This window comes from Chrysochloris asiatica, unplaced genomic scaffold, assembly GCF_000296735.1.
Source record: "Chrysochloris asiatica unplaced genomic scaffold, ChrAsi1.0 scaffold00062, whole genome shotgun sequence".
Taxonomy (NCBI): domain Eukaryota; kingdom Metazoa; phylum Chordata; class Mammalia; order Afrosoricida; family Chrysochloridae; genus Chrysochloris; species Chrysochloris asiatica.
In genome coordinates, this window is record NW_006408580.1 from 16,067,747 (window position 1) to 16,094,002 (window position 26,256).

General features: G+C 39.3%; 1 protein-coding gene and 1 pseudogene across 1 annotated transcript in view; both read left to right on the top strand.

Moving 5' to 3' along the window:
• Positions 1-8,603, top strand: part of RPGR (retinitis pigmentosa GTPase regulator) — a 62,792-nt gene extending 54,189 nt beyond the window's left edge. Inside the window, exons 16-19 of the mRNA XM_006864297.1 lie at positions 1,180-1,237; positions 2,810-2,898; positions 7,964-8,068; positions 8,415-8,603. Of these exons, the coding sequence (XP_006864359.1) occupies positions 1,180-1,237; positions 2,810-2,898; positions 7,964-8,068; positions 8,415-8,603 (441 nt within the window). The remainder of the gene's footprint in view (positions 1-1,179; positions 1,238-2,809; positions 2,899-7,963; positions 8,069-8,414) is intronic.
• A 5,264-nt stretch (positions 8,604-13,867) lies between these two features.
• On the top strand, positions 13,868-14,395 carry LOC102824850 (annotated as a pseudogene).
• The last annotated feature ends 11,861 nt before the right edge of the window (positions 14,396-26,256 follow it).

Below are 26,256 nucleotides of genomic sequence, written 5' to 3' on the forward strand. Positions count from 1 at the left end.
ACATTAGCTGGTATGCATCAGTTCAGTACACTTTGGGGAATGTAATCCAGAAGTTCAGTCCTGGGTCCTTGGAATGATGAAATTGGACAGTTGAAAGCCCTGGTACTGGTGACAAACATAGGGTGTGTGTACCCACATAGTCATGTGTATTGGCATGTATAGGGACAAATGGAAGTTGTTTAAGAAGTCTTTGTGATTGTGATGAGCTCGTCATAGATTCTGTCTAGAAGAAAATATTTACAGGAGGAATAGAAGATGGAATTACCAAGGAAGAGATGTTATTGTTGTGTGCCTTTGAGTCAGTTCCAATACATTAGCAACCCCGGCTGGTGGGTTCAAACTTTCTACCTTGAGATTACCAGTCGTAACAGTGATTATCCTACAGTGCTATACCAGGACTCAAGAAAGACATAGTCAAAGTAGAGCTAGGGATACCAAAAAGTTGTTTCATACATTTGACAATTTTCCTAAGGGTGACCCTGCTGGGAGACAATATATTTGATATAATTAATCTACTAACACTCGTCTGGAAATGTTTCAGAGTTAGGGAATTCAGAAATCCAATTTGAGTGGCACTGTGCTGTTTTTTTCCTTTTCCTTGTCCAACTTCTTATACAGAGCACACGAGATGAAACACTTATCATTGATCTCTCTCTACAAGGCCTGTCTCTAGTTAACTGATTCTCTTTGATTCCCATTCCTCCTTTCCCTGATCATAGGCAACCACTGAGGTTCTTTTATTCCTGTTTCCTTCTAAGTCTCCTTCCTTTCACTGATGGGAAAAATCAAGTTCTAGTAATTATTGTTATCTTTTCAAAGACACTGTTTATGTAAAGCATATATGGGGTTCAGGCTGGGGGGGGGTCCCTAAAATTCTTTCAACCTGAGAAATCATTTGACAAGTTGAGACAATTTATTATATACTAAGTAATGTCCTGGAGTCTTGGAGTAAAGTTCTCGAATTATTTAATTAGTTTTAATCATATAATGCAAGTTAAGAGGTAGACAAACAAGTCATTCAACATCTAAGTCCCTTATTTTAAAAGAACACAAAATAATGAATTGTCAGATGCTTATATGGATAGCTAAAGGCAGACACCAGAACCTTGCTAAAAAAACAAGATTTCTAGCAGAGCACACGTTATGTTTTTTGATATATTGTTTCTTTATTGTCTATAGGAAGAAAAATCCAATGGAGAGGAGCGCTCTATTTGTGAATACAATGAAAACCCCAAAGGTGCGAGCACATTTGACTTTAAAAAGGCTAGATCCGTGTATGTGTGTCTGTGTATTGTGAAGGGATAATTATAGCCTACCTACATAAATTCTATTTTATACTGTTTCCTGTCACATGGTCCTTATCATAACAAGCTGTGAAATATGTACGACAGACTTATTCTCATTTATAACCACCTTAGTATAGCTTCTTCACTGAAAAGTAATTCACATGAATCATGGCGGCTCATGTGTCAATATTACATTTAGGAGAGCTTTTTTACCGCGTCCCTCCCCCATCCCCCTTTTCAACCTGTATTATTAAGTCAGGCTTTTGCCTCAAATTACAATGTAGATTTCTAGTGAGGACTGCTGGATCCAGTGGCTGAGATAGCATGCCCACGTAGGATGACCAGGCTAGCCTAAAGTCACAGCATACCATCCAACCATTCCCCCAGAGGCCAGACCTGAGTCTTAGGTTTTACCATGGATATTTAAGGGCATTGCGTCAGACTGCAAAGTCGTTTGAACTGCAAGGTCGGTGGTTCAAGCTCACCAGCTGCTCCTTGGAAACCTGATATAGGGTCGCTATGGGTCAGAATTGACTCAATGGCACTTAACAACAACAACATTTAAGGGGAGTTCTTTCTCAAACCTAGCTGTTGGTGCTACAGAATGGAAGAAGCTGTAATTCCCCACGAGACCCACAGTTCCTACACCCAAATCATCGGTGTTTTTGGTGTACAGCCTTTAAGTCTTGTTTCCACACCACCATGCCACAGTGTGCTTTTACTGTGTTCTCATTCAAAATCACTGCCAAATGTGATTCTGATCTGAACTTAAACATTGGCAGAGGTAGTTTCCTTAATTATTTTTTCCTTCTAACTTCTTCAGAGAGCATAGTAATTTTTAGACTAATTTAAACAAAAGATTAAACTGTGTATCATCTCTAATTATTCTTAGATGAGTGTCCAATTCTCATATGGCCTAGCATGCTAAAAGAAAATGAATATAAGTTCAAGTAGTTAATGATATAAAATTAAAAGAATGCATATGTTTTATAAGAAGTACTTTAAAGATCAGTTTTCAGCTTTCTAAAACTTAAGAGTAATTCAAAACACCAACAATAATATGTCCATTTGAGTTCAAAGATTTTAATTAGGTTAATTTTTTAAAGTTAGGTTGTTTAATATTAGCATTGTTGTTGCTGTTAGATGCCATCGAGCCGATACTGAATCATAGCAACCCTCTGCACAACAGAGCGAAACACTACTTGGTCCTGGGCCAATTGTTGCCATGCTTGAACCCATTGATGCTGCCACTTTGCCAGTCCATCTCGCTGGGAGTCTTGTGCCTATATTTAAATAGTGGCCGGCCTAAATATAATGAATTTCGATAAATTAGTATATCAGATAATTCTGGGCTTTTTGCCTTATTGCAGTGTTCAGGACACATGCAGTGTACTAGCCCCATGGTAAGCTCTTTTAGTGATATCACATGACTCAGGGTTTGTACAGTTTCAATGAAAATGTCAAGACTGCTCTTTGTCACTAGTCAGGGAAATAAAAGTATTTTTAAATATGTTGTATTATAGGAAATATGAAGTTTCGTCCAGAAAACTATTTTTGGGAAATGAAAGAAGCAAATGGATCAATGTGCGACGATTCAAAAGTAACAAAGAGGGTAAGTGAAATGGATTTTTCATTTTAGTGTATTCATTTGCTTCTTCTAATTTTTATACAGTGATCCAGATAATTTTACTCCCTTCACAATGACACTGTAGGGTAAGCACTGGACCACAAGGTTGATTTGAATTGCAAAGTGGCAGTTCAAACCCACCAGCTGCTCTTCGTAAACCATATACAGAGTCGCTATGAATCAGAGCCAACTCCAGTGCACTTAACAAAAGGATGTGAAAACTTTCAGGTGATGATTTGCATTTTTAATATGCATATTTATTTATTGGACTTCTGGTGTGGCATTGTAGCATAAGCATTGGATTGAAAGTTTGGTTTGAATTGCAAGTTCAGTGGTTCAAACTCACCAGCTGCTCCTTGGAAACCACCCTGTATAGGATCTCTATGAGTCAGAACCGATTCTAGTGCATGTAACAACAGCAGCCATAAAAGATGTGAAAATTTTCAGATGATGTTTTGTATTTTTAATGTGCATATTTATTTATTGGAGTCCTGGTGTGGTGCTGTAGGAAACATCGAACCAAAAGATTGTTTTGAACTGCAAAGTCAGTGGTTCAAACCCATCAGCCACTCCTTGCAAACTGTATACAGCGTCGCTATGAGTTGGAACCGACTCAGCGACACTTAACAACAACAACAACAACATTTATTTATTGGATTCATAGGTTATGAGTTGGGTTTCTCGCCAAAATGTAATGGTGTGTTCCTTTTCATCTTCCCATCTGGCTGGTTCATTATATAATAAGAGATGCTTAAAAGCCCAGTGAAACTTTATTGCCTAAATAATAAAAGTGTAGTAATCATGAGAGACTAGAAGAGAGTAGGGTAAAGTTAGTAGAGAGGAAGAATGAAGCCTAAATGTGGTGGTGCTTAGAAAACATAGTAGCATGCCACTGCACTCTCCTGGCTACTTTTCCTGTTATGCAGCTGCTATAGAGAAGTCTCCAGCACTCATCTGTCAGTTTGTCATACTGTGGTGACTTGTGTGTTTCTGTGATGCCAGAAGCTATTTTAAACACTAACAGTATTTTAAACAAGAGCAGGATGAACCCTGGTGAATAGGTTTCAGTCAAGCTTCCAGGATAAGGACAGACTAGGCAGAAGGAGAGGCAGACTATTTCTGACTGTTTAGCCACTGAAAACCTTATGAACAGCAGCGGACCATTGTCAGACATTGTGCGCAAAGATGGTCCCTTCAGGTTGGAAGGCACTCAAAAGACAACTGGGGAAGAGTTGCCTCCTCGAAGTAGAGTTGAGCATAGTGAATGGAGCCAAGTTTTCGGGAACTTCGTTTGCTGATGCGACACAACTCTAAATGAGGAGAAAAGGTTGCAAGCATCCATTAATAATTGGATCATGGAATGTATGAAGCATGAATCTAGGAAAATTGGAAGCTGTCAAAAATGAAAGGGAATGCATAAAGATTGATATCCTAGGCATTAATGAGCTGAAAAGACTGGCATTGGCCATTTTGATTCCAACAGTCTTAAGATTTACTATGCTAGAAGAACAAATTGAAGTGGAATGTCATCACATTCATTGTCAAAAAAAACATTTCAAGGTCTTTTTGCAATAAGATAATACACACCTACAAGGAAGACCAGTTGATACCACAGTTTTACAGATTTGTGCACCAACCACTAAAACCAGTGATGACAAAAGAATTCAAGGATTTGATTTTGCTTGGGTTCGTTGTCAACATTCATGGAAGCAGCTGTCAAGAAATCAAATGACATATGGCACTAGGCAAATCTGCTGCACAAAACCTCTTTAAAGTGTTCAAGAGTGAAGATGTCAGTTTAGGGACTAAAGTGTTCCAGACCCAAGCAATGATATTTTCAATAGCTTCATATATGTGTGAAAGATGAAGAGTGAACAAAGAATATCATAAAAGAATTGATGCATTTGAGTTACGGTGTTGGAGAAGAATATTAAAAGTACCGTGGACTGCCAGAAGAACATACAAACTTGTACTGGAAAAGAACAGTCAGAATGTTTCTTAAAACCTAGGAAGACCAGATTTCATCTCTTATACTCCAGACATATTATCAAGAGGGACCAGTCCCTGGAGAAGGACATCATGCTTGGTAAAGTGGAGTGTCAGCGAAAATGAGGAAGACCCCAATGAGATGGATTGGCACAGTGACAGCAGCAAATGGGTTCAAGCATAATGATTTTGAGGATAGCACAGGACTAGGCAGTATTTTGCTCTGTTGTGCATAGGGTTGCTATGAATAAGAACTGACTCGACGGCACACACAACAACCAACTGCCTCGGTCTGAAACTGATGAAGCATGCAATCCGGATGCATTGATAATCATCACTGGTGATTGGAATGCTAAAGTTGGAAACAAAGAGGAAGGATCTGCAATTGGAAAATATGATCTTGGTGACAGAAATGATGCTGCAGATTGCATGATCGAACTTTGCAAGACCAACAACTTATTTGTTGCAAATAGACCTCACCAGGTGGAATACACAGAAATCAAATCTGTGGGCGGAGATTGTGGAGAAGCACAATATCATCAGCCAAATATGGCCAGGGGCAGACTGTGGAACAGACCATCAGTTGCTGATATGCAAATGCAAGCTGAAGCTAAAGAAAATTTAAATAACTGTCAGTCAAAATATGACCTGAATACATTCCACCTGAATTTAAAGATCATCTTAAGAACAAATTTGATGCATTAGACACCAGTGATCAAAGACCAGAGAGTTTTGGGGTGACATTAAGGAAGAAAGCAAAAGGTCATTAAAAATACAGGAAAGAAAGAAAAGATCAAAATGAATGTCAGAAGAGACTCTGAAACTTGCTCTTGAGTATAGAGAAGCTAAAGCAAGTGGACGAAATGAGAGAGTAAAACAGCTGAACAGATAATTTCACAGGGCAGCTCAAGAAGACAAAGTATTATAATGAAATGTGCAAAGACTTGGAATTAGAAAACCAAAAGGGAAGCATATGCTCAGCATTTCCCAAGCTGAAAAAACTGATGAAAAAAATTAGTCTTCGACTTGCAATACTGAAGGATTCTATGGGCAGCATATTGAATGATGCGGGAAACATCAGAGGACGATGGAAGGAAAATAGAGAGTCACTGTACCAAAAAGAAATGGTTGATTTAAGGAGGTAACATATGACCAGGAAACAATGGTACTGAAGGACAAAGTTCCAGCTGCACTGAAGGTATTGAGAAAAAACAAGACTTCAAAAATGGATGGAATACAAATTGAAATCATTCAACAAATTGATGCAGCACTGAAGACACTCATGCATCTCTGCCAAGAAATTTGGAAGACAGCTACCTGGCCAACTAATTGGAAGAGATCCATATTTGTGCCCATTCCAAAGAGAGGTGACCCAACGGGATGCTGAAATCATAGAACAATATCATTAAGTTCTGACCCATAGCGACTCTGTAGTGTTTCCAAGAAGCAGCTGGTGAGCTTGAACTGTAGACCTTGAAGTTCAAATTGAATTTACAGTTTAGCACATTAACACATAGTGCTGCACCAGGTCTCCCATTAATATCATAGGCAAGTAAAAGTTTGCTGAAGATAACTTAAAAATGCATGCTACCATACATCAACAGGAAGCTACCAGAAATCCAAGCTGAGAAGAGGACTTGAAATGGAGGACCTCATTGCTGAAGTCAGATGTGAATAACGTTTCTTGAAATGTTATTTAGGGAAATAACCAAAATAATGAAAACTCCCATCTCTTAAAGGATCTCTGGTAGTGTAGTGTTTACGAGTCAGGCTGCTAACCTCAAGGTCAGCAGTTTGCAACTGCCAGCCATTCTGCAGGAGAAAGATGAGACTTTCTGCTCCCATAAAGATTTACAGACTCAGAAACCGTATACAAGGGTCGCTGTGAGTCAGAACCGATTACACGACACACTACCACCACCACCACCATACTGTACTTCACAGTATGAAGAATTTCCTGTGCCGACTTTTTTCCCTTGGAAAGTTTTTGAAAAAGAAAATCAAATGTAGTGAAGGAAGATGAAAAGTAAAGGAGTCAGGAGACATAGAAGAAGTTAAAGAAAGAAAAACTGAAGTGAAAGAAGTAGAAAAAGAAATATTTAATCACTCCTCTGACTAAATGGAAAAGGAATATTCTAGAAAGTATGGTCAAGTTTCAATAATTTTCAGGCTCTGCAGTTTCAAGCATTCCTCATAGGTTGGTAGGATTTGGATATACAGAGACAAGGAGAAAGCAATAGCCAGGGGAAGATGTACAGTGTGGGAAGCAGAGTCAACCAGGGGGCCCGAATGCTACATCAAGTCAGGACAACAAAGGTGGAGTTGTGCCAGGATGCAAAATTTTTAAAGACCATACTCATTACTATTGGGTTGATTCTGAGTCATAGAGTAGAACTGCTCCTTAATCTTGGTTGTAATCTATGGAAACCGATAGCCAAATTTTACTTGTATTACAGCACTGGGTAGGTTTGACCCATCAACCTTTTACATTAGTGGTCAAGAGCAAACTCTTTGTACCACCCAGGGATGCAGAAAACAGATACAGCTAACCCAAATTTAATTGCCTTTGAGTCAATTCCAACTCATAGTGACCACCCTCTGTTTGTGCACATTCCAAAGGGAGGTGACAGAGTAGAATTGTCCCAGAGGGTTTTTAAGACTGTAAATGTTTATGGAAAGAGACTGACGCATCTTTCTCCTACAGAGCAGCTGGTGAGTTCAAACCACCAACCTTTTGGTTAGAAGTCAAGCACTTTAACCACTGTGTAACCAGGCTCCCCAGATACATTGGTTGTTATTGTTGTATGCCGTTGGCTCCAACTCACAATTATCCTGTATAGGTATTCTTAGGCTGTAAATCTTTGCCAGAGCAGAAAACCTCATCTTTCTCTTATGAGTGGCTGGTGGGCTTGAACACCTGACCTTCTGGTACACAGTCAAGTACTTATCCTATAGAGTCACTGCGCCCCCACAGAGTTAGTTATAGGACATCAAATAGGACCTCAAATACCAGGCTGAAGAAGTTGATCTTAAATTTTAATTATGCTTAAATTTTTCTCATTAGTACCTAATGGAAAAGTATGCTTCAGAAAATATACATTTCCGTAATCAAATAAAAGACAAAAATGATGAGACTTCTCCCACAAATAGTTACAACCTCAGAAACTCTGTACGGGGTCGCTGTGAGTCAGAACTGACTTTGACGGCACTGAACAACAGTATACAAGGTGCACCATAAAGAAATGTTAAGATCACCTTACTGCTCTTGTTCTTAAGTGCCATCAAGTTGGTTCTGACACATAGCGACCCTCTATAGGCTTTTTGAGGAGCAGCTGGTGGGTTTAAACTGCCAACCTTGTGGCTAGCAATCCAGTGTTTATCCTACAGTGCCACACATTACTGCTTACAAATATACCTAAATATTATTAATAACGCTTTATAATAATGCTATAATATTATTATTAATGCTTCTCTTACTGAACTCATTCTTACTGGCTTTTTTTTTTTTTTTTTAGCATTCTCTCTTTAAGAGGATGTCATTGACCAGTCATAAAAATAATCACAAGCCACTTCCAGAAACAGGAGATCAACTAACCTTTAAAGGAACCAAGAAAGAAACTAACCAGAACCAGATGAAGCAGCATCTGAAGAGTGCTTCAGCAGTAAATGGTGACAGAAGATCAAAATCTTGCTCAATACTATAAATGTGTATTTATGGCTTTGTGATCTCTAATCACATTGTAATTTATACTTGAAAAAGAATATAACTTCAAAAGCAAGTTTCTGATGGCATACTTTTGAAGATAAGTTAATATGTTTTATTTGAACAGTACAACCAGGTTTGATATTTATTTATGCTAATATTTTTAACAAGAACTTAAAAATATGCGTGTATCTCAAACTCCCTTTCAAGTGTTGTGGCCTTAACTGTTCAGTGTTGCAATTTAAAACAAAGAAGTATATTTTTATATGTGAAATTTAAGATATTTCATAGTTTTTACAAACAATTGTACTTTATCATTTCATAAGGCAATATTTGAAATCTCATGACACTGTAACAGTTTTTACTGTGTTTGCAGTTTTTAAAACCTGATGCAAAATTGTTTCTAATGAGCATATTTTTAATAAACTCTATCTGGTTGTTTCCACTGTTAAAATGGATGAGTATGAATATAATTTGGAGGTACTTGGAGATAGTGAAATGACACAATTAGGGAAAAAAAAAAAAAAACCCTCTGTCTAAATTGAAAATGATGGAGAAAACAAGATGTATTTGCCAGAGTAAAGAAAATATAAGAGCAGATGGTAATAGTACATATTTATGGGAGAAGAGTAAGGATTGAAATTTCTTTAGGGGAGTGACTTGACATGAAAACATCTTGAAGATGTAGTCTTATCTGAAATGTTTAACCATGCCACAGATTGTCACCATACAAGACCAGAACATAGCTTGCATGTTTGATCCACCCAGCTCCACTGTTGATCCCATTCCTAGCAACCCTATATAAGGCGTCTGAGGCTATAAATCTTTATGGGAGCAGAAAACCTCATCTTACTCCCAAGGAATGGCTCATGGATTTGAACTGCCGACCTTTCAGTTAGCAGTCCAGTGCCTACACTAGAGCACCACGAGGGCTCCATCTAACATTCACAGTGGTAAAGAAATTTGACTCAGTCACATAACGTTCTGCCACAAGGAATGAGAGGGATAAAGCTATTGAGTCCACTCAAACATTGCTTGCCTGTGCTAACAGGTGCTACTTAATGGAACACACTACCTTTACCTTCCTCATTCTGGTTTCTGAGTAAGACATTTTAGTCGTCAGTCAGTCACGTCCTTTAAGCTGAGAAATAGAAATTCCGTCTTTACCTCTAGGTAGATGTGGCTCGAAAGTCTTAAATACTATCTTCTGTGTAAATATGACATTTAGTACAATCCTGGTATTAAAGGGAAATTTAATACTGTACTAGTATAGTGGTGGTGGTGGTTCTGACTCTTAGTGACCCTGTATAGGGTTTCTGAGGCTGTAAATCTTTATGGGAGCAGAACGCCTCATCTTTCTCCTGTGGCGGCTGGATTCAAATTGCTGACCTTGCAGTTAGCAGCTTAACCACTACAATACTGGGTCTCCTTTGCAAAAATACTTAACTAAAATATAAACTGTAGGAGCCAATTGGAAGTAAAGGTCACAAATGGTACCAAGACCTGACAGCTGCAGTAGACAGAATCCTAAAATGGCCCTCAAGGTTCCCACCTGTTGTACCCAACCCAAACCAAAGCCACTGCCATCTATTTGATTCTGATTCATAGCAACCTACTCTGACAGAGTAGGACTGCTCCTTTAGGGAGACTGTAAGTCTTTACAGGAGCATGAAGCCTCATCTGTCTCTCATGAAGTGGCTGGTGGGTTTGAACCTCTGACCTTGTGGTTAGCAGCCCAATGTCAGTACAAGTACACACTGTATAAAATATTTTCCCCCTTAGTATGGACAGAACTTGTACATGATGGGACAACAGTCCTGTGTCTAGGTTATATGAAAAGGTGAAGTGATTTTGCAAATACAATTAAAGTTTCTAATCAGTTGTCACAGAGTTAATTACAAGGGCGATTACTCTAGATGAGCCTGACCTATTCAGGTGAGTCTTTTAAAAGAAGGTCCAGAGATGCAGAAGTCAGAGAGATTCAAAACTCCAAATATCCTCTCCTGTTGGTCTTGAAGAAGCAACCTGCCATGTCAGGGAGAGGGTTATGTGCCTGGTAATTGTGGGTGGCCTTTAGGACCTGGGAACCTCAGTCCTATAACCATAAGGAACTGAAGTCTACCAACAACCATTGAGTTTAAAAGAGAACCCCAATGCTCAGGTGAGACCACAACTCCAGCTGACACCTTGATTGCAGGCAGCCTTGTGAGACCCATATAAGCCATGCCCAGACTACTGACTCATGAAAACTATAAGATAATAAATGTGTGTTGACTTAGCCCACTAATTGTGTGGTAATTTGGTAAGAGCAATAGGAACTTGCTTGTTATATTGCTGGGAAGGGCCTCTCTATATGGCAGTTTCCTTCATCAAAACTCACAAGGCAATGAGTCAATAAGAGAGTGTCTTCTAGCAACACAAAAGCCACAGTTTTATATAATATAGTACAGAAGTGACATCCTGTCACCTTTGCCATATTTTATTGGTGAGAAGGAAGCCAGAGGTCCTACCCACATTCAGGCAAAAGAATTACAAAAGATTGTCAAGTCCAGGAAGTAAGGCTCATGGGGGTTATCTTAAAGCCTGCCCACCATATTGGTCTTTTGGTCAATGAGTCTAAAGGAAAATGCAACAGATAATAGATCAAAGATGGAACAAAGTCAAAGCACTTGGAAGAAGTAGGCATGAGAACAAGCTTCACCAAACTGATAAGTATTCCTACTTTGTCAGAGGTTTCAAGACAATTCATAAAGTGGTTTGTGGAGAAGGAGCTCTGACAGTGTAGTGGATTACGAGCTGAGCTGCATAACCAATTCCAATTTACCAACTGTTCCTCTGGAGAAAGATGAGGCTTTCTACTCATGTCAAGATTTATAGCCTCAGAATCCCTATCAATTAAAATGGGGTAGGATTCTGCATTATCACTTGGAGATATTGGGACCATTTTTAAAATCTAGGCTTCTTAATTGGTGAGAAAGGAGATTGTCGTTAGATGCCAATTGCGTTGATTCCAACTCATAGTGACCCAGAATACACAACAGAATGAAACACTGCCTGGTCCTGCGCCATCCTAACAACCGTCCCCATGTTTGAGCCCAATTATAGCTACTGTGTCAGTCCATGTCATTGAAGGTCTTCCTCTTTTTCACTGACCTTCTACTCTACCAATCAAGAGGTCCCTCTCCAGAAACTGGTCCTTCCTAATAACATGTCCTAAGTATGAGAGAGAAAGCCACACCATCCTCACTTCTAAGGAACACTCCTACTGTGCTTATATATTTAATATTCTTCACCAACACCCTTGTTCAAATGTGTCAATTCTTTGATTCCTTTTTTCCCAACTTTTGAATGCATATGAGGCAATTAAAAATAGTGGACACTAAAAATGAACCCAATAAGCAAAAACCTAAATTAACATATTTGAGAACTCTTAAAAAGCAGAAAAGGAATGTCATTGGTAAAATTGAATAGAATGATAAATTTTTACTTGTTTCAGGAATAAAAGTAGTTGTAATTACTGATACATTTATAGATTTAAAAAGTGAAGTTACTTCTTTCAATCCCTAAACTCTCAATCCTCATCTTTTCCATTAATTATTCTTCCCGTTCTATAATGTTTTTACCATGGTGGGTGTTAGGTGCCATCGAGTAAGTTCCAACTCATAGTGACCCTATGCACAACAGAACAAAACACTGTCCGGTCCTGTGCCAGCCTCACAAGTGTTATGTTTAAGCCCATTGGCCCATTGCTATTGTCATTGTGTCAGTCCATCTCTTTGGGGTTATTCCTTTTTGCTTACCCTCCACTTTACCATGTACTCTACGTATTGGCCTTAATGGGGCCTGAAAATAGAATCTACTGAACACCAGAGAGCCACTGATATTGTTCAGATATAGATGAATTATTAAATGGATATGAATTATTTAAGATAGTAATGTTCGGTTTCATTGGACTTATAAAAGAACATGCAAATCCATGTGAAGATGTTTTTATGAATGGGTAGTCAGATACAACCTCCTATGTATGAGAAAGAAAATGTACAATTTTGGAGAAGTACTTAGGTTTGAGAGCTACTGATCATATAAAGAACCATCTAGGTTGTTTATGGTTTTGTTTTTTCTTTTTTTCACATGGCTTTTTATTTTTCTTATTTGATAGAGAAGTTGCAGTTATTAGAATACAAAAGAAACCACCTATAATCTATAATTCAGTTTTATGAAACCATCTTAACTTGATAAGTATTTGTGCCAGCGTTCTACATTTGTTCCTATTATGATTGTTACCCCGAAAACACTGGTTTATAAAACACAAATGAATCTGAATGAATGAATAACTTTTATAGCACAGTTGTAAGATTTATGGCCTCACTTCAACCGTTTCATTTCTTGTTTGTTTCCTAAATTTTTAACAGTTTTTACATGTATAGTTTAATGACATTGATTACATTCTTACAGTTGTGTACACATTCTCATCCTCTTTTTCTGAGTTGTTCCGGTCCCATTCACATAAGCTCACTGTCCCCTAAGGTTCCTGTCTGATCTTTTGAGTTGTTATTGTGAAACTGATCCCATATAGATAACTTCTCTCTTTTTTAAATGGTTTGTTGTGGATTATGTGATAGTTTACATGGGAGAACATTAGCTTTACATTCATCCTATCATATGTCATTTCACTGTCATGGTTACAGTCCCTCCATGCATCCTTATCAACCAACCAAAGGTTACACACACACACACACACACACACACAGCACAGCACACAGCTCCTCTCCCTCTCTGGGTCTAAAGTCCCGGGCCGGCCGCTGCATCTCTCTACGTCATCGTTTCTGCCTCCATCTCTGGCGTCACTGTTTCTCTGGGTAAGGGTCCCGCACTCGGGTTCTTTTCCCTTGATGGTCCCAGGGACCTCCGCTCCTGCACTACAAAGTCAACTACTCACCTCCTTTTGTTACAAAATGTCTACATTTACATTTCCAACCCTCACAGCCAGTCCTGATAACAATTATTCATAAGGCAGGCATTCTTCATTAGTTAAGCCAGCCTATTCGGTTTTAAGAAGGCTTCAGAGGATATTTTTGGATCCAGGTTTAAAGATTCTCTCAAGGCATCAGTTTCAGGGGTTCTTTCAGCCTCCATGGTTCCAGAAAATCTAACTCCATGAGAATTTTAGATTCTGTTCTGCCTTTCCCCACTCTTGATCAGGAATTTTTGATCAAAGTGTTGAGTAGCCTTTTTGCTAGTCGCAGCGATCACAGAGCTATCGCCATGAAGGCCTCCGACACACTTCGCGAGTACAAGGTGGTGGGGCGCTGCCTGCCCACCCCCAATTCTAAGACACCACCACTTTACCGAATGCGTATCTTAGCTCCTAACCATGTCGTCGCCAAGTCCCGCTTCTGGTACTTTGTGGCACAGCTGAAGAAAATGAAGAAGTCTCCCAGGGAGATGGTGTCTGTACTGTGGGCAGGTGTTCGAGAAGTCCCCACTGCAAGTGAAGAACTTCGGCATCTGGCTGCGCTACAATTCCCGAAGTGGGACCCACAACATGTACCGGCAGCACCGGGACCTGACCACCGCGGATGCCAGTGCTACCGAGATATGGGCGCTCGGCACCGCGCCCTCGCCCATTCTATCCAGATCATGAACGTGGAGGAGATTGCAGCCAGCAAGTACCGCAGGCCTGCAGTCAAACAGTTCCACGATTCCAAGACCAAGTTCCCACTGCCCCACCGGGTCCTGTGTCGCCAGCACAAGCCTCCCTTCACCACCAAGAGGCCCAACACCTTCTTCTAGGCACAGCCCCTGCCCCCACCCCGGTCTGCCCAATAAATGCCTCATGGAAATGACAAACAAACCAACAAAAAAGTTGAGTCATGGTAGCCTGGTGCCATCCAGTTCGGCTTTCATGGCAAAGGAGGCAATTGTTCATAAAGGCAACTAGCCACGTATTTTGTTCCCTCCTCCTAGTCTTCCTCAGTTACTCTAGGTGAGTAGAGACAACTCTACCATTTCTTGCTTGACTCAAAATTGTACACTTGTTGTTAAGTGCTGTCAAGTTGGTTCTTTGTATAGGGTTTCCAAGGAGCGACTGGTGGGTTTGGACCACTGGCCTTGTGGTTAGCAGTTGAATGCTTACCCTACAGTTCCACACCAGGACGCCATAAATTTGGACTAGATGAAAAAAAAAAAATCTGGATTATGGTTGCATCTAACCTAAAACAAACAAATCAAAAGCCCATGAGTAAGACATTTCACTTGTAGTTTAAAAACGGAAATAGAATAACCTCTTTGGGGAAACTGGGCAGCAAGGCAGAGGCCTGGCTTTTCAGCTTTACTCTTTTTGCACAGCCCTCAGTCTCACTGTTCAGGTATTAAGGTGTGTTCTGTGGTATCAGGAGTCATTGTGTGATAGGTATTGGGCTGAGTTGGTTCCTAGGACCTGACCATGGGATTAGAGAGCCCTTCCAGAAGAAAAAAAGCCAAACAGGGAGCTGTGGTGGGCTGAGGCAGAGTCCCAGTCATAAAAACCTATTTTGTCTTAGGGCCTCATTTCCCAACAAGCCCTTCCCCAGAGCCATACATTATGGGAATCTTTCAGATCTCAGAAAATGTACCCAGGTTAAATTAAGTATGTTCCAAAACATCCCCTCGAATGGTAGAGTCCAGCAAGTTCCATCCTGTGAAATATTTTATACAGTTGAGACCTCTCTTTACATTTGCCAGTGTTGTAGGGGCACCGTGTTGATCTGAAGAGGTCGACTTTCCTTGAAAACTCCTCACAGGGTGTGTTCTTACTGGCTTCCAACTGTTGTTAGGGGCCGTTAAGTTGACACCAACTCCCAGTGACCTTATGCACAACAGAATGAAACACTGCCTGGTCCTGTGCCAATCTCACAATTGTTGCTAAACTTGAGCCCATTGCTACTGCCGCTGTGCCAATCCCATCTTGTTGGGGGGCTTCCTCTTTTTCTCTGACCCTCCATTTTACCAAGCATGATGTCCTTCTCTAGGGACTGGTCCCTCCTGATAATATGTCTGAAATATGAGAGGTGAAGTCTGACCATTCTGGCTTCTAAGTAGCATTCTGGCTATATTTCTTCCAACACAGATTAGTTTGTTCTTTTGGCAGCCCACGGTACTTTTAATATCCTCCAACAGCACCATAATTCAGATGCATCAATTCTTCTATGGTCTTCCTCATTCATTGTCCAACTTTCACATGTACATGAGGTTATTGAAAATACCATGGCTTGTATCAGGTGTACCTTAGTTAGTCTGGAAACTGTTTATGTTTTTTTATTCTCTTAAATTCATACAATTATTTTCATAAAATGTGAAGATTCTTTCTCAATCCTAGGTCTTTAATGATATGTCTTCTATGGAAGGACTTTGTGATATTGAAACTCCCACTTAATATATCACCAGTTGCATCGATGGAGTCGTGGTGTGGCGCCGTGGACTAATGCACCAGTCTGCAAAGTTGTTTGAACTGCAAGGTCAGTCAGTGGTGCAAGCTCACCAGCTGCTCCTTGGAAACCCTCTACAGGGTCACTATGGGTCGGAATCGACTCAGCGGCAATTAACAACATCAAAGCTTTTTAGCATGCTTATTAGGACTATTCCCAGACACCAAGTTTCATTAGGATTTCATTAGCTCAGACACCGAAAAACAACTGCCATTAAAGATCATTCTGAGTCATGGTGACCTTGCAAATTTTTAAGGAACAGAAAGCCTCATGTTTCTCCAGAGTGGCTGCTGGGTTTGAAGTGCCTTCCCAGACACAGTAAACACTAATCTGATAGTTAAATAAATTACCACAATTATAAAGAATTGTTTATTAGAAATTTTGTAAATGTGGTTACGAGTCGGGCTGCCAAGCTCAGGGTCAGCAGTTTGAAACTACCAGCAGCTCCATGGGAGAAAGATGAGGCTTTCTGCTCCCATAAAGATTTATAGCCTCGGAAACCCTGTGCAGGGTCACTATGAGTTGGAACTGACTCCACGGTACTTAGCAACAACAACAATTGTTTAAAAAGTTTGAACTCGCTTCTTTAAAGTATTTACCATATGGTTCATTGAAGTACAATCCTAGTCCCAACCCAACCCAAACCAAACCGACAGCCATCGCATCTATTTCAACTCCTAGAGGCCCCACAGGACAAAGCAGAACTGCTTCCCAAACTGTACATCTTAGAGGGAGCAAACATCCTCATCTTTCTCCTTCAGAGGTGTTGGTGGTTAGCAGAATGATGCTTAGCCCACTGCATTAGCAGGGCTCCTTCCTACTCTCTATAGATTATTATAAATCCATCGAGGAAAAGGAAAGTCTTTCCATGGGCAAGAGAGAATCTGTTTCTTTTAACAGAAACAGTGGACACCATCAGACATACACAAAATGGACAAACTAGGCCAACTAGATCTATAATCATCAGGATTGGCAACACAAATGAAGTCCAAGTTATTGCCAGAGGCTTCTACCTACAAGAAACCTAAGTGGCAATTGGATTGGAGTTGGTATTCTGCATAGTTCTCCTGCCGACTTTGGTTTTATGAGGCTACTAAAATTTGAAAGTATTTTCCTACTTAGAATTTCCTCATCCAAGATGTATGGCATCTGATTTTAAATCTGATAATGCCTCTTGAAGAAGCTTCTTGTTGTCAAGTGCCATTGAGTCAGTTTCAACCCAAAGCGACCCTATATAGGATTCCCAACGAGTGGCCAACCTTGCAGTTCAAATCGAATTTGCAGTCCAGTGCGTTAACCCACAGCACTACGCCAGGACTCCTGAAGAATCATAAAGTATGTTTTTAGACAGAGTAGAAAAGCCTTTATCTCAAGAACAAGGGGGATGTTTTTGCTGAATTGAACACAAAATGCATTTAAATCAACTAACTAACGTAGTGGCTGAGTTGGAACCAACTTGAAAGCACTTAACAACAACAAAAGTAGTCTCCGAGGCAAGACAGGTAAGATCAGACTGGAGGGACTAACACTCTGTCCCAGTTGATGATGACTGTGTTTCCCAATACTGGGCCCAGTATTACAGGAAATTTTGTGGCACAGCAGGTTAAGCATTGGGTTGATGGGTTGATAGCTAAAAGGTTGGTTGTTTAAATTCACTAGTTGTTCCCTGGGAGAAAGATAAGGCAGTCTTCTTCCAGCCTTGAAAAAAGAAATAAAAATAAAAGATTTATAGCCTTGGAAAACCTAGGAAGCAGTTCTACTCTGTCCCATGTGAGTCGGAAGCCATTTGATGGCAGTGGTTGGGCCCTGTATTGCTCGATCCTCGGCTGTTTTCAAAAGAAGCTGGAAATAGGGATTTTTACATAGGCCACTTGTATTTATGTGTGTGTATGTCTGTGTGTGAATGTAGGAAGAGCTGCGGGCCAAAATTGGCTCATGAGGGACCATATTGTGGCCTGTGTTTTTAACAAGGAAAATTATTTTGGCAAGAAAAAGCAGTTTAAAAGGGAAATATGTGACATAATTAAGCTCTGGATCTATCTCAATTATAATCCTCTAGTTTGAGCACAGATTTTAAGCAGGAAATTAACTAGAAAAGTGTTCATTCTAATAAGGTTTAAGTGTGTTTTGTTTTGCATACAAATGCCAACACTTCTTAGGACTGGAGAGTTGGGGGAATTAGTCCAATTAAAATGAATACAATGAAGTTAAGATGGTTTCATTAATATAAACATTTTCATTAACATAAGCAATTACGTTAAAATGAAGTAATAGTAAAGTCAAGTGATAGTAATCCCTCCAACATTACTTGGCATAAAGTTATTATACAGTATTAATCAATGAAAGGCATCCTGGTGTGGTGCTGTAGGATAAGCACTAGACTGCTAACCTCAATGTCAGCAGTTCACAAGGTCGCTTAAGAGTCGGAACTGACTTCATGGCACTTAACATCAACAATCACTGCGAAAGCCCTGGTGGTGATGTGGTTAATCACTGAGCTGTTAACTGAAAGGTCAGAGGTTAGAACCCATCAGGAGCCCTGTGGGAGAAAGAACTGATCATCTTCTTCCAAAAAGATTGTTGTTAAATGCCATTGAATTCGTTCTGACTCATACTGACCCAATTAGGGTTTTTGAGGAGCAGCTGATGAGTTTGAATCTCCACCCAAAGGTTCAAACTGACCTTGTGATCCTCTGCTTGTCCTTCAGTGCCAGACTATTGTTATTAAGCGCCATTAAGTCCATTTCAACCCATAGCATCCCTGTATAGGGTTTTCAAGGACTGGCTGGTAAGCTTGAACCACCAACCTTGAAGTTCAAACTGACTTTGCAGTCCAGTGCATTAACACACAGCACCAGACTAGGACTCCAAGAATATTATTGTTGTTGTTAGACTCATATGTTAGTCGGTACGACTCATAGTGACCCTATGCACTTCGGAATGAAACACTGCCCAGTCCTACACCAACTTCACAATCCTTGCTACGTTTGAACCCAATGCTGTTGCCACTGTGCTAATCCATCTCATTGGGGGGTCTTTCTCTTTTTCTCTGACCCTCCACTTTACCAAACATGATATCCTTCTCCAGGAACGGTCCCTCCTAATAATATGGCCGAAGTAAGAGAGACAAAGTCTGGTCATCTTGGTTTCTAAGGAGCATTCTGGCTGTACTACTTCCAGCACTGATTGGTTTGTTCTTCTGGCAATCCATAGTACTTTTAATATTCTACTCCAACACAATAACTCAATCATATCAATTCTCCTACTGTCTTCTTTACTCATTGTCCAACTTTAATATGCACATGACATGGTTATTGAAAATACCATGGCTTGGGTCAAGAACACCTTAGTCTCAAACTGAGAGTTTTGCTCTTGAACACTTTAAAGAGTTCTTGTGCAACAGATTTGCCTAATGCAATACTTGGTTTGATTTTTTGACTGCTGTTATTTATTGGTCCAGTGGTGAGGATTTTTGTATTCTTTACATTGAGTTGCAACCCATACCAAAGTCTGTGGTCTTGGATCTTCATCAGTAAATATTTTAAATCCTCTTAGTTTCCAGCAAGCAAGGTTGCATCATATGCATATCGTAGGTTGTTTGTGAGTCTTCCTCCAGTTCTGATGCCACGTTCTTCTTCATATAATCCAGGTTCTCGGATTATTTGCTCAGCATACAGATTGAATAAGTATGGTGAAAGAATAAAACCCTGGCTCACATGTTTCCTAATTTTAAAGCATTCAGTGTTCCCATGTTCTGTTAGAACATCTGCCTCCTGGTCTATATATAGGTTCCTCATGAGCATAATTAAGCGTTCTGAAATATTCATTCTTCAAAATCTTGTCCATAGCTTGTATGATCCACACAATCGAAAGCCTTTGCATAGTCAATAAAGCACAGGTAAACATCTTTCTGGTATTGTCTGCTTTCAGTCAAGATCCTTCTGACGTTAGCACTGATACTCCTCATTCCACATCCAGATTCCTGTCAATGTGCTGTTGCAACCATTTTTGCCAATGCCTTCAGTGCACCTTCTTTCAGGATTATTGGCTCTCGAAATGGTTTAACTTCTACCATTTCTGTTTGATACAGTGACTCTGTGTACAATGACTTCCAAGAAGTCATTTGTCTTGCAATATTCTTTCATGCAGCCTCACCAAGGCCATATTTCCCAATGACTGATCCTTCCTCTTTGTTTGCAACCTTTGCATTTCCAATCACCAATAATTATCAATACATCTTGATTGTACCTTTGATATACTTCAAACTCAAGAATTTGGTAGAACTCTTCAATTTGATCATCCCTAGCATTTGTGGTTGGTGTGTATATTTGAATAATAGTTGTATTAACTGGTTTTCCCTGTAGGCGTATGGATATTATCCTATCACAGACAGTGCTGCACTTCAAGATAGATCTTGAAATGTTCTTTTTGATGATGAATGCGACACCATTCCTCTTCAATCTGTCATTCCCGGCATAGTAAACCAGGCGATTATCAGATTCAAAATGACCAATACCTATCCATTTCAGCTCACTAATGTGTTCCATTTCATTTTTGACAACTGCCAATTTTCCTAGATTCATACTTCGTTCATTCTATGTTACGATGTTTGCAGGTGTTTCTCCTCCTTTTGAGTTGTATCCCATCAGCATATGAAGGTCCTGAACGCTTTACTCCATTAATGCCATGACAGTCAACTCTACTTTGAGGAGGCAGTTCTTTCCCAGAAACACTTTGAATGCCTTCCAATCTGAGGGGCTCATCTTCTAGCACTACATCTGACAATATTCTGGTCCTTTTCTTCATGTTTCAACAGTCAATATTCTGGTGCTATCTGACAAGTGTTCCATCGTTATTCATAAGGTTTTCAGTGATTAAACATTCAGAAGTAGTCCATCTCTCCTTCTTCCTAGTCTGTCTTAGTCTGGAAGCTCAGCGGAAACCTGTCCACCATGGTTGACCTTGCTGGTACTAAAATACCAGTGGCATAGCTTCCAGAATTACAGAAACATGCAAGCTACCACAGTATGACAAATTGACAACCCTATACACCTTATAAGGAGCTCTGGTAGCGTAGTGGTTATGAATCGGGCTGCGAACGTAAAGGTCAGTGGTTCGAAACGACCAGCCGCTCCGCGGGAGAAAGATGAGGCTTTCTACTCCCATAAAGATTTACACCCTCGGAAACCCTGTACAGGGTCGCTATGGGTCGGAACCGACTCGACGGCACGTAACAACAACAACAACATACACCTTATAGGATGCTTCTATTCTATCCTGTAGAATAATGGCACAAACACAGTAACAGTGAAAACAACAGGGAATATGATCTTGCTCCAAAATGCATTTACTAAAATTATTGCAGAAAACTAATCTAGCATTACCCAAATAGTTCTACTTCCTTCCATTTTCATCTGGTGCATATGATATAAATATTACAATAGATGGATGGCTTCAGCAAAGTTAGCAGTAAAGTGGAGCACTGTATCTAACTTTTAGGAATGTATACAGCAGTAAATCACTTTAAAATAATTTCTACTTAAGAAATACCTTAATCTGGTTTGTTCAGTGGTTAACAAACTGGCCCAAATTGAAAAGTTGTTGTTGTTGTTGTTTAATTGTATAAAACACAATGTCGTTTCTCAAAAGCAATCTAAGTAATTTATTCAGAATCTGTTAAAATAGCGGTATACTACTTTTAAAAGGCTAGTGTAGTTTTCTCTATGAATGTGAAGGTTGTTACAAAAAAAAGTTATCTAATGTCTTCAGCCTGATAATTGTTTTAAATGATTAATATGCTCTGCATAGGAATGTTTGATTTCATATTTATAGGTAAGTTCTGTTTTCCAACTTTCCATTTAGATTTATATTGACTCGTTACATATATTTACTTTACTCTGTGTTATAATTGAGAATAACAACATTTATATAAAAGTTTAAATCAGTTTGGGAATACTTTAAGCACCAGATGGATCTTTACATTGGCTTTCCTCTAAATTGATTTTCCTTAGTTATTAATAGATTTTTATCTAAGACTTTAGGAATTAAAGGTAGGGACTTAACTCTGAGTATGAAATCCAGTTGTGAAAATTAATCAATGTTGTTTTTAATCTTATTATGAAGAATTTTAAACATAAAGTTGAATGATCAATGGAATAAACACACATAAGCTCATCACATAGATATGACATTAACACTTTGTTATGTTTGCTTCATTTATTAAGAAGACATCCAGACATTCCAACCAGTATCTTGTCGACCACAAATTTTTTAAAATTCTAATATATTTTTGTCTATTTTTTATTTCTTGTCAACCAAAAAAAAAAAATCTAATATTTTTAATTTTAAAAAAAATTTCCTTTTTCTTCTCAAGATAACTTTTACAAGCCTGTTCATTCAAATTAGGTTTCGAGCAAAATTCATGCATTGCATTAGATTGTTACATTTCTTAGTCTCTTATAATCTATAATCTATACCTCTCCACGTTTTTTCATGACATCAACTTTTTAAATACTGAAACAATTGTCTTGTAAAGTTGTTTTTACAAGAATAATTTTTACCACATGCATTTAAAACCAAGTCTCTAATCTCCTGGTAATTCTTAATAAGTGAGTCAGACTATCTTACCACTGGGAACACATAGAAAAGCTGGAAGCTGGAATATATATAAAACAAAATAAATAACATATTTGAAGGTATCAGAGTACTGCCAAGACAAGGAAGAATTTCGGGGCCAATTTGGGAGAGGAAGGAACTCCAAATAGATGTGTTTGGCGCATGGGGCTGATTTTCGCCAGTAGATAGCTTCTAAAGTTTAATGTTTTCAAGAAATTAATATAAAATATTGAAGATTTTGATAAGAAAATAAAGAACCAACCAAATTCTAGAACTAATTATAAGAAGTAAAATTAAGATCATGTATGTTGTTGTTAAGTGCCATCGAGTCAGTTCTGACTCATAGCACCCCTGTGTAGTGTTTCCTAGGAGCGACTCATGAGTTTGAACCGCCGACCTTGTGGCTCACTCCGACCTTGAGGTCAAGTGCTTATCCTATCGTGCCGCACCAGGACTCCACATATGGTTTTATTAATATAATAGACTGATAGAAAGAAACTAAAAGACCAGAAGAACCTTTTCGGTCTGGAGCCCAAAGAGACAAAGGGATGTGAAATATTGAAAAGAATGTAAGAGACATTTGCAGCATGGCAAAGAAGTCAAACGTGTAGGTGGAATCCCAAAAGGAAAAGAAAGAGTATAAAAGAAGCAATATTTGAAGAGATAATTTCTGGGAACGCTTTAAAACAAAAGTTATCAACCCAAAGATTCAAGAACCTCTACCAACACCAATCAGGAAAAAAATAAAGCCACACCCAAGCAATCCATGATAAAACTACTTAATACTTATAATAAAGTCTGACTCCATTTTTTGTACCATTGATTAAAAGTTCTTAAAGTCCCATCCTTCCTTCTTCCCTTCTGTCCCATTTCTGGCCAAGGTGATAAGAAAACTCAGGTGCTCCTTCCTTTGGCAACTGCTAAAAGTACAACCACACACACCTAGACCTGCGTGTGGGCGCCCTTAAGCCAGTCTTCTTTTCCGGCTTTCTCAAGCCATTTTTGCACTAGCCTAAGAAACTGCCCTGCTATCCTGGCCTGTTAAGTGCTGTCAACTCAATTCTGAGTAATACCAACCCTACAGGACAGACTACAACTGCCCTGTAGGGAGTACTGATATGGTGCAGTAGGATAAGCAGTGGACTGCTAACCATAAACAGTTCAAACACACCAGCTGCTCCTTGGAAACACTATCAATGGCATAGGATTTTCTAGGCTGTGATTTTTACAGAAGCCTACTGCCACATCGTTCTCGTGTGGAGTGACTGCTGGACTCAAACCATGGACGTTATGGTTAGCAGCTTAGTGCTTAGAAAGCCTCTTTATGTGTGACCTTTTCATACCTTCATTGTACCTTTACAGTCTCAACATACAAACCAAATCTTGGGAGGAGGGTCCGTTCCATCTCTGCAGAGTAACTATACCACAACCAAAAATAGAAATATTAAAAGCAGTCAAGAAAAATGCCATATTACCTAGAAAGGAACAATATTAAAACGTATAACTGACTTTTAAGTGAAAGCCAGAAGATAATGTAATGGTATTTTAATGTAATTAAGAAAACAACTACCAAATTAGACTTCTATATCTAGAGAAAATATATTTCAGAATGGCTGGTGAATAAATGCAGTTTAAAACAAAAATAGATATTTGTCACTAGTATTGTTAGTGGCATCGAGTCAATTCTGATTCATAGTGACCCTGTATAAGTTTTTGAGGAGCAAGTGGTGGATTTGAACTGCTGAATTTGTGGTTAGCAGTTCAATGTTTATCTTTCAACATTACACTAGGACTCCTTGTATGACCACACAAAAATATTAGAGATTTTTCGTTCACTAAGGCAGTAGTTCTCAAGCAAGGGTAATTTTGCTCCCCTGCCCCAGGGCCATTTGGCAATATCTGGAGACAGTTTTAGTTGCCATACTTTGAAGCAAGGAGCTGCTAGTGATAGCTAATGGGCTGAGGCCAGGAATGCTGCTAAATATTTTACAATACATGGTACATCCACCCACAGCAAAGAATTATACAGCCCAAAGTGTCAATAGAATTGAGGTTGAGAAACGCAGCCCCCAAGAAAGGAAAACTTAACACTCACACAAAAACCTGTGCCCAAATGTTTTACAGCGGTTGTACACACAATCTCCAAAACCTGGTGAACTGATAAGCAAATAATTAATAGCCTCAAAAATAAAAAGGAATACTTACCCGGCAGGGGAGATACCATGATCATGAAGGTGGTTTTCCCAGGGTGAGGCTCACCCATTGCACTCTGGGTGTGATGACCTCTGCGATTTCCACAAATGCATAATTTGTGGTAGTGGGGGACTGCGAAAAATAAATAAAAATAAAATAAAATAAAAAGGAATAAACTATTGACATGTGCAACAATATGAACAAATTTCAAAAGTTCTAACTAAATGAAAGAAACCAGTCTCGATAAGTTGCGTATTATATCCTTGGATTTCAATAACACTCTTGTAAAGAAAAAAGCTAATAATGAGAACATAGCAGTGATTCCCAGAGGTGGGAGTGGGAGGCAGATGTGGCTACAAAGGTATAATATGACGTAATTTGGGTGGGGAGATGGGACTATTTTGTATCTAGATGCTGGTGTTACTGAAGTCCTGGTGTGGCGCTGTGGGTTAATGCGCCAGACTGCAAAGTCTTTTGAACTTCAAGCTCACCAGCTGCTCCTTGGAAACTCTAAACAGGATCGCTATATGTCGGAATCGACTCAACGGCACTTCATAACACAATGACAACTGGTGTTATTGCATAAAAATATACATGTGTCATAATTCATAGAACTGGACATCAAAAAATAGTCAACATTTTTGCATGGTAATTTAAAAAATACACTGATGAAATGTCTGTAAAATTATTTGAAACCAAAGCAATAATCTGGCTTACTCTGGAGGTAAAATGTAGGCTAACTTAGAGCAGCATTTCTTGGCCAAGGGTATATATAAAACGTAGGGAAATGTTTCAGAATATGACCTGAAAGAAAAACAAACAAACAACAAAAAAAAAAACAACAACATTTGAGTCAATTCTGACTCCAAGCTTCCCTATAGAACAGAGTAGAATTATTTGGTTCCATTTAACTAGGGCCAGGCTAAATCCTGGACTCCTGGTGTGGCACTGTAGGATCAGCACTAACTGCGAACCACAAGTTCTATGGAAACCCTCTATAGGGTCACTATGAGTTGGACCTAATGTGATGGCACTTAACAACAACAACAAGGCTAGGGCCTGAATATGTCTTTTAAAGTAAGTCTGGAAAACATTGAGAATGGAGGAGAACAAATCTTCAGAACGTTCTCACACTTATTTGTTGTTGTTAGGTGACATCGAGTGGGTACTTACCCATAGCAAGCCAATGCACAACATAAGCAAACACTGCCTGGTCCTGCGCCAACCTCATAATCCTTGCTATGCCCATTGTTGCTGCCACTGTGTCAATCCATTACATTGGGGGTCTTCCTCTTTTTCTCCAACCCTTCACTTTACCAAACATAATCTTTTTCTCCAGGGAATGGTCCTTCCTGATATATGTCCAAAGTATGAGAGACA